This window comes from Ascidia mentula, chromosome 8, assembly GCF_947561715.1.
Source record: "Ascidia mentula chromosome 8, kaAscMent1.1, whole genome shotgun sequence".
Classification (NCBI taxonomy): domain Eukaryota; kingdom Metazoa; phylum Chordata; class Ascidiacea; order Phlebobranchia; family Ascidiidae; genus Ascidia; species Ascidia mentula.
The window spans coordinates 17256996-17266878 of NC_138573.1; the positions used below are offsets into that span (position 1 = coordinate 17256996).

Genomic DNA, 9883 nt, shown 5'->3' on the forward strand with positions numbered 1-9883 from the left:
ATAAATACAATCCACCGATTTTTGAAAACTATTCATCCACTTTTTTGAATAACTAACAAACAATTGACTAAATTAATTTGTAACCAACGTATATTGTTGTCGTAGGTCTTCCTCATTGGTTACATACGCATCGAGTTCGTCAATATTTCAACAAGTTTTACAACAAGGAACTAACCATCAAACAAACAGACTTCACATCACAGTAACTGATGTAATGCAAAGCGGAATTTACGAATGTCGTGTGGAAAGTAACGTGGCTGGTGGCAGAAAAATCAAAGAAATAACCGTGAACGGTAAGAAACAGGTATATTACGATCTTTGTAGCTAGACTGTTGACACATGTTTAAACGCAGTTAAACCAAATATTTCCCTCACAATGTCATCCATGGTTGTCGAAAGTTCGAAACAATATCAAGTGGATTGCGCTTCTTACGGATTTCCCAAACCAATGGTCGTGTGGAAAAGGTGTTGTATACGTTGTTGTAAATATGTGCTTAAATTGCCTCTCCCAAACGTTGTATGGCATTTCATGTGTTCTTACGTTACTGTTTGGCCAGCATGAACGTTTGGTAGAAATGTTTTTGTATGGAATTTAAACAACAATTAAAACATCGCACAACGTTTACACAGAGATGGAGACAAAATTGATGATTTATCGAGCGAATCTACTTTCACAAGTTTAACTGAGGGTCAATTTTCCCAAAAAGTTCGACTTCATCTAACAGTTAATGACGTCATACAATCTGGTTCTTATGTTTGTCATACGAGCAATAGCAATGGCGATGCAAACGACATTACACTTCAAGTTACAGGTACTTCATATAGGAATGCATTGTTTACATCAAAATTGTGTTAGATCAGTTCGAACAGTCAAAAAGGTACACAATTTAGTGCGTTTAACTTAACAAATGTTGGGCAAGGTTGTAATGGTTATTTCACATATTTAGTTGTAGCAAATATCTCCCTTACACAATCTTCCAAAGTTGCAAAGATTCCTGACGTCTTCACTGTCACCTGTGTTTCGTATGGTTATCCTTTGCCAAAGACTAACTGGATGAGGTAAACTCTCATATTTTTTCATGTTATGATAAGTATGAAACGTAAATTTCTTCGCGTTGCTTTTCAGTCCATTTTTAATTGTCAATAATTGAAAGCATAGAAGTTTAGTTGATGTTGCAAAAATTTAGATCCAACTCTTCAATAACTTCTTCACCCTCGAACACGATTTATCAAATAACAACAAACAGTGGAAAATATAAATCAACGTCACAGTTACATTTCACTTTTAAATCAATTGAGGAAGCTGGGGAATACGAATGTGTGGCTTCAAATATCAAAACGAAAACAGCTCAATTCCAAGTATTGGGTGGGAAATTTACCAATAAATTTTAAAATTTTAATCTATTTGCTGTTGTTTATGCATGTTAGTGAAACCAAGGATATCTTTGCCAACAAAGAAAGTCACATTAAGTGAAGGTGAAATTACCGACATAACCTGTACTTCAATTGGATATTACACCCCTGATGTTTACTGGACAAGGTAAATACTTTTCAACAGGAATCTTGTTGAAACGGCAAACAATTTAACCGACCACAAACTTTTGCAGAAATTCGAAATTAGTTTCATTTAATTTATCGACTGAATTCTATCAACAAAAAATTCAGACGAATAATTTTCTAACTGCAAGTTTACTGTATTTGCATCATTCCAGCATTATTGGTGATAGCGGTGAATACGTTTGTCACGCTAACAATTCTGCAGGAAGCACAACTGCTGTAGCAACTGTCGAAGGTATTCTTTTTTTTTAAATTGTATTCGAACAAATATTATCCTTGCATTGCATGCAGTTGGGCCGCGTTTTATTTCTTCAACATCGCCAACAAGTTTCAGCCAATCACAAACTTACACGTGTACATTTGCTGGGATTCCACCACCCACTGTTTATTGGAAGATCAACGACCAAATTATCGACCAACAAACAAAAACACCAACAAATATTACAAACTTTCAACAAAGTAATCAGACACAGTCTGACTTGGTTATTTCGAGTTCAGTGATATTTGCCCAAAGATCTTTGGTAACATGCTGGTCGAATAATTCAGTTTCACTGACAAATAAAAGAACGATGACAATTAATTCAGGTACAATTGTATATTTGTTTTTGTGCATTACTTTTTTGTGACATTTTTGTGTTGCAGACCTAAGGATGTACATGGGAACGAATTATATAAGTTCAAATTTGAACCGTAGTTACAGTTTTGCTACTAGTTATTGTTTTACTACTGGAGGATTTTTGCCATCCTTAGGTTTTCTAAATTCTAAACTTCCACCAACCTCACAAACGTGGATTCAAGGTTTTTGTTGATCTGATTAAACTTTCCTTACAATAACTATTTAAAACAAGAATACGCGTAACAGACACAAATATGACCACAAAGTCTGACAGTTGTCGTTTTTACCAACCATCTTCCATATTTAATATTTCTTGCTCAGAACAACGCCATCACATATGTGTATATTCAGGTAAATTTTGCAATTTATAACTGATAATAAAACCCTTAACGATTTCTACTTAACACTGTGCACAGCTTTAAAAATCTCACAAACGAGCAAATGTTACAACGACCGGGTGACAGTTCAATGGGAAGATCTGACCAAATACAATGAATCGATAACTTACCTTGTAAGAGCAATGAACGAAAGTTACTCAATCAATGTCAGCAATGTTTTCACCCAACCTTCAACAAGCAACCACATCTACACAAGCACAATCGATCATCTGAAACCAGATATCTCATATAATATATCGGTAATAAGTGTGTCCATCATAATGAGTGAAGTTTGAAAATAAACTTTAAATTTAGGTTCAAATGTTTCCGTACTTGTGGCGTCTTGATGTCCCTACAGCCTCCGCGATGACGTCAAGTATATTTCGTGACGTCACAGGTCAAATGTCATTGGTTGGCGGTGTGTGTCGGATCAAAATTGTTCTACCGAGAAATTTAATCGGCCTTGTGAAACAAGTGAAGGTACAATATACTAAATACCCAAATCATCAAAAATATCGACAATAAAAATAGGATTTGGTATCCAGCAAAACTATAACTGTCATATTCCTATTTTCCGTTTTTAGAGCTATTTTACGAATAAAATAAAATGACATACATACAGTGTGCATATTATACACTTTCTAACGCATAAACTTGCGGTTTTCAGCTGCACTTTGCTTCGGCTGAAATTGAGGAAATTGCCGATCCGCAAACTAACTGGAACGAACTTGTGTTTTCACCAAATACGTCAATACAACACAATGTTGTGATTGGTGGAAATCAACAACTCATTGCCCGGTTTCAACCAATCACAGAAATTTGTTTCAACACAATTTATGACGTCAATGGAGAATGTAAAGTGGAGCTTGACAAAGGTATGTTAAGATTTTACGTCAATCGCCACATTTCTGTATCTATCAAACCCAACTCAGTTAATGTTCTGCTTTTCTGATAAACGTTATTTTGAATCTGTCAAAAATATGCTGAACTTGTTAGGCAACAAAGCTGTGCTATCCTAAATTTGCAAAGCATTTTTATCATCGTCTTTTATGCTGGTTCTATGCCTATTATAAGGGTTGATCAAAACAACCCTAAGAAAATAAATACCAGTTAATATTAGTGTTGTGTGTTTGTTTTTGTTTCTCGTTGTAACTAGCGAAGGTAAATATTGGACTACACCGATATTTTGTAGTGATACACCTGCGTATTGTTTAGAGCAATGGTTTGTTTAAACCTAGCAATGCTAAGTCTGATTATCCTGTAATTTGTTTCAGCAACAACTTCAACACCTTCCGCCACCTCTGCAATTACTGGTGCGATAATATCTGGAATTCTCGTCGTTATTTTTATTGTGGCAGCCTTGTTTTACAAGTAAGAGTTGATTAATAGACCACTTTCACTTACTAACTGTTACTGTGTTTATTGCAGTTACATCAGACGTCCAAATGCTCGTGAGATTTCTTCCCGAAAACCTAAGAAACGCACAAAGGAGAGAAGTAAGTTTGTTTGGTCGTTTTCAAACACGACCTGAAAAAGAAATTTACATAAGGTAGCAATTAAAACTTGATCAGTAATATTTTTATTTCAATCCACTAGGTGGTAATCGTGTGCAAGAACAAAGTACTCAGATACTGCAACGTAACATTAAAGATTTTTGCACCAAGAAGGGACATGAAATGCTACAAGCCCAGTATAAGGTGTATGGACTGCTGTCTATGTTGTTGTGTTCTTTGAGAAAAATCATTTGACAAATGTGTGTCGACTTTTTACTGCAGATAATCATGAGCCAGCAATCGAGTAGTTTGTTAAGTGTCCAGACAGGAACGATGGAAGAAAATTCAACCAAAAATCGCTACAAGAACATAATCCCATGTAAGTGTATTTTACAGAATGTATATTGGATATTTGTGTAGTCTGTATAGTTCCTTATTAACAATGCTTTGTATTTAATTTATTCTTAGACGATCACAACAGGGTGATACTTGGCGGAGGTGATGGAAGTGGAGATTATTACATTAATGCTTCCTTTATTAATGTTCGTAACACATTTGGCGAATTTTTTTAACTCAAAAATCATTTCCTTTTCCTGGTTATTTGTTTTGTCATATTTTAGGGTTTCACTCAATCGAACAAGTGGATTGCAACTCAAGGACCAACACAAAACACTATGGATGATTTTTGGTCGATGGTTTTTGACCAAAATGTTCGTGTGATTGTGATGCTCACTGGTGTTTATGAAAATGGCAAGGTTTCGTTGAACATTTATTTGTAGTTTGTTTTGTGACGTAATAATACTTAATACGTTAATAGTTCAAGTGCGCTCTCTACTGGCCAGAAAACGTTGGACAATCTCGAAGCTTTTCACGGATAAGTGTCAAGTTTGATGACGTCATCAACGAAGGATTTTATCTTATCAGGAAGATTTCTATTGAGGATGCGAATAACACATATTTATCAGTGAGTATTTTGTGATATTTGTAATCGCAATACAGTTTTACATCTTACACAGGGGCAACGCTATGTGACGCAATTTCAATTTATTGCTTGGCCCGACCAAGGAGTTCCACAAACTACCACTGCCTTTCTCAGATTTTCAAAGGAAGTTAAAATGCACTTAGACGAGGTGCAAAGAACCTTAAATGTTAGCGTGCCGATTATTGTACATTGCAGGTAAGATAATGGTAGTTTGAAAACAATCAAAATAAAAATTCACTTTCGTTGTTCGCAGTGATGGTGCTGGAAGAACAGGAACGTTTATTGGCTTCGATAATTTATTGGATGAATTGAGTGAAACTGGTTCGGTTGATGTGTTTCAGACAGTTTGTAACATGAGGCAGCAAAGAATGGAAATGGTGCAAACTCCAGTGAGTAAATGTTGCTAAAGTGCTCAATCGTTTTCCCATGTAAAATGTATAATTTAATTCAGGAGGAATATATATTTCTGCACAAACTCCTTGCTGATGTTGTGACTCTGAATGAGACTGACCCAGATCAAGAATATCTTCAAGACCAAAAGTTGTTTAATGCATATTTGCGTACTTCGGTCGTATGACTTGTTATATTCGTAGATCTGAGGACGACAGTAGCAACGATGACAACGATAATGACGTAAATCCAGTGTACAATAATGTGGAAATATCATCGATGAAGGTCAAAAGTCCACCATCTGTTTTATGTGAATATACATGGTTTTACATTTTGATTGGTTTTATATCTTGGTTCTGTTTCAGATGTCAATATACAATAAGAAGTGAAGAAACAAAAATAGAATAAAGATGAAAATGTAAAGGACGTCCAGGAACGAAGTTCTTTTGTCTTGTTACATTCTTCCAATCAGTTGTGCGTCCCTTCTTCCAAAATTTTTATTGTTAATTTTAGCTTTGTACAAAATGATTACGCACCGTGCAGGAATGTGCTATCAGTTACTCCATTGTATGTAAATGGTCCAAGTAAATGCTTGTATAGCCCTGATCACTACTGTTTTGCTTGATTGCTGTAAGTGTGTAATACTGCAACAAAAATATTTATCGATAAAAAGTATCTAATGGAGACGCACTTGCTATATTGCTGATTATACTAGAAAACAACGGTTTCATTTTACCCGCTACGCAATATATCGACCTACATATCCTCGCCACCGATTTATGAAGTTTTGCTCCTTTTGCTCGGTGGTAACATTTTTCGGACGCTACAAACTGGAAACCCCCTTATTTACCACTTTTCCGTTTAAATATATTTCAGTGAATCTTTTTCTTCGACCATGTATATAGGTTTTTTGTTGTTTAAATCACGTTATAATGACAATATTGCATTAAATTATCGTGTTTATGTATTTTCCATCCAGCATATAACGTATAATCACATTCTTGACCTGTTTAATCTTAAACGTTTTTTGAAATCTTTACATTTTTGGACGTAGGTAAAAATTTTTTTCAACCGAACAGTATTTTTTCAACGTACCTGAAAGCAAAACATATTTCTAAAAGTTTGATGGTATTCAATAATATCAACCTCTTCTACTCCAAATGTTCAACATTTTTTCGTTAGTTGTGTCTTAATGTCTGTCAATATCTTACAACTAATAAAAAAATATTAGTATCTGGTTGTTTTATTTGATGTATAAGTGGCAGCAAAACTACAGCAAACAAAGGAATTATTTGTCCATAGTCAAAGCATTGCGTCGCGCAAAGGGACAAGAAAAGAAATTAAAAAACACGAAATATACATATATTTGCCCATCCTACAATTAAATTAGGCACGCAAACAATGACGGCGGTGTCGAAATAACAGGAAACTGTGATTTCAGACTACACCGAAAATGGCGATTTGGACTGTATAACGCATACATGAAACCTTATATCATATTATGTCACCATCAACTAAAATATTGGGATCATAGCGAAAGGAGATGCTCAAGGTCTTGTAGTATTGCTCAGGGTATTGCATGTTAAAATACATAGATTTATTTCTTTATTGTTGTAAACAATTAATATCATAAAAGGTTATCGAGTCAGACACACATGCAAAGATGATTTCGTAGGCGGTTGCAATGCTGGGAGGTAATGTGTTGCGACAGGCTGTACAATACAGTAGGTAGCCACCCTGTCGTACTGGCCAAAATAATGCACATCAGAAACATATTCAATCAGTTTTGTGTAAAGCACTTTAGGCGAGTGGTTCACTACCATCATGTCCTGACCCTTAGGATTAGTGTTTCCAACCGAAAGTATGCGAATCACTACTGGTAAGCGAAAGTTAAAGATGTATTTGGGTGTTTGCTCGTTCACGCTTAACAACTAAATGTTAGAAGTTTGTTAGAGATGGCACTTCACAACTTGTTGGGACGAATTTTCTAAAATTACACCGCGGTTTTGTATGTTTATTGGGGTAGTGTTGTGGTGCGCAACAACATACTCATTTCGCACTCTGTGTTTAATTCGAAACCTGCGATGTAATTGCATTCGCAGGATTCTTGTGCATGAATGATTATGTTTTTGCGCACCTCAACAGTTTTCAAGGCACATGTGTTGTGCAGTCCCAACAGTGATATTGTTGTGCCGATCCTAGGTTGAAAAAATGATTAGGCGAATTTACTGCGAGCCACAACGGTAAAATTAACAAACAGTGACACCAATCTCATATCGAAATCTATATTAGGTCACTCAATTGCTGCGCGTTTGAAAATGTTTTGGTTCACGCAACAACCAAAGTATAAAGCCCATTATGAATATATTGACCCATAACAAGTATAATGGAGTGGCTGCTCCAGTAGAAACGTCGTCACAAGCAACAAATAAGAATCGTGGGAGGTTTGACGTCATTTATCTGTGGTATCAGCAACAAACCTGTGTTCCTTCCTGGTTCCTACTGTTGTTCACAGTGTAGAGTGAATTAAACACTTCTTGGGTGACTACTACACTTTTTCCAATCCAAAAAGGCACAAGTACACATGCTTTCATCTTTTCGAAATTTAATAACATGATCTGTTTGTAAATAGCCGTGGACAGCAATAATTATGTTCGCCTACTGATGGGCCCAACGCTGGTTTTCATAAACACTAACCATCAGTATCTCATCCCAGCCACTGTGTAACCAATTCCTTCTCCGTTTTTCCATCTGAACAAAGTGAGTGTACGCAAGATTTTGGCCACGGTTGTAGAATATATTCCAGTCAGCGTTTTTACATCAAAAAGGTTATTTTATTTTCAAGAGCAAGGCACCTATGTGATGTGTCCCATTAAAGGGTCTTGCGACACATTTCCTGCACTGGTTGTTACCACGTGTGGTACATTTGGTTATATTTGCATATAGATGTAGTGTTTATTATTTTCCATGTTCTAACAATATCATTAAAAAGTTTGCTCCATACTTTTAGCAAAGACGAGCATTATATTCTACTTTACACATTGTTTGCTTTTGATGCTCAATGTCAGTGTTTACATTCAAACTTTCTTCATTTGTTAAAGTTTATCGTTTCGGTTGTTGTCCGAATTTGAACATTCGCCAGGAATCTTTTGGTAAAGTCACCGTTTTGCTGCGCACCATACACCACGCGTTGCTGTTCGAACGCATCACACCAAGCCAGTTACACACCCACATACAAGTATTATTAGATACTGCAATGATATACGAGTAGTTGCAGTTAAACGAGAATGCTTGTCACAGGTGCTACAAGCATGCCTTTTCTTCTGATATGTTGGTTATGTTTTTGCGGGAAATTCTGCAGCATGGTGGCAGGTATGTAAATATTGTTTTCCTATTTGAACAGAAAGCAGTAATTACAATTTTAAATAGTTTAATCGAATGCGCAAACCTTATTTCGTGTGGCAAATGTAACGTGATGTTGCATTTTAAGGTAAGTCGCGTTCACAAAACGGCAAATCGCATTTATAGTGATATGAACATTACACGATGTTAATTGAAAGATTATCTTACACTTTCCGAGATAAAATAAACTTGTTATGACGCTTATCTCTCTACATGAACAAAGATGCTTGTATTTTGAAGTCGGGTTTGTCTAAAAAGCCAGATAGACTTTGTGAGATGATTAACGCGAGTTGAGCACATATTCTGTTTAAACATTTAAAGTTCTTGTTTACTGGGTGATTGCGCAGCACTTAGATAGGATCACGCAATGAAAATAAGCTGAGAAAGTTTGATATAATGCGATTGTCTTCTTTTTACAAGAATCCTAACATATTTTAAGAGAAACACGAGAGATGTACAACAAATCTTGTATTTGACCAAATAATTTCATTCTGATTGATGTTCATAATGATTGAGTTATTGCACATAGTTATAGAAACATGATTTGTTAAATTATCAAGGGAATAGTGATTATAAAACACGTTTAATAAACTTAGGAAAATAAATGCAAGAATTAATTCTTGCGAAGGGCAATCAAACAAATGGTGTGCAAGAAAACAGCAATTTATATGACTTTAACTCAGGGAATCCCGCTGCCAGCTGTGTTGGTCGCTTCTACGCTATATCGGATTACGATCCATATTCAACATGGAATAACGCAAATACAAAATGTGGTGAAAATAATGGAACACTAGCAAGTGTCCCGGATGCTGAAACACAAAACTATCTTGTTACCAAAGCACAGGAGAAGTGGGGACACGTCGGTGGAAATCTTTGTACGAGAATCAATTAAACATTGATGAAATATGTGTTAATATCCTTTTACTTAACAGACGCCTACCTGGGAAGTAAAAGGGAAACGAATACATTAACTTTTCAGTGGCTTGGTGGGACAGTGTTTGCTCAAAGATCATCATCATTATCAGGTGAAATAAAATACGTGTTTAACATATATGATTATGTTCCC

General features: G+C 35.7%; 1 protein-coding gene across 1 annotated transcript; it reads left to right on the plus strand.

The window, feature by feature from the left end:
- Nucleotides 1–2447: 2447 nt before the first annotated feature.
- On the plus strand, nucleotides 2448–6275 carry LOC145912134 (uncharacterized). The gene is made up of 16 exons (XM_082999549.1): nucleotides 2448–2524; nucleotides 2590–2810; nucleotides 2866–3030; nucleotides 3218–3425; nucleotides 3825–3921; nucleotides 3979–4046; nucleotides 4147–4247; nucleotides 4326–4422; nucleotides 4512–4585; nucleotides 4664–4798; nucleotides 4861–5007; nucleotides 5060–5220; nucleotides 5279–5414; nucleotides 5477–5565; nucleotides 5619–5725; nucleotides 5781–6275. The coding sequence occupies exons 2-16, from the start codon at nucleotides 2694–2696 to the stop codon at nucleotides 5795–5797; spliced, it is 1719 nt and encodes a 572-aa protein (XP_082855675.1). The 5' UTR covers nucleotides 2448–2524; nucleotides 2590–2693; the 3' UTR covers nucleotides 5798–6275.
- Nucleotides 6276–9883: the final 3608 nt, after the last annotated feature.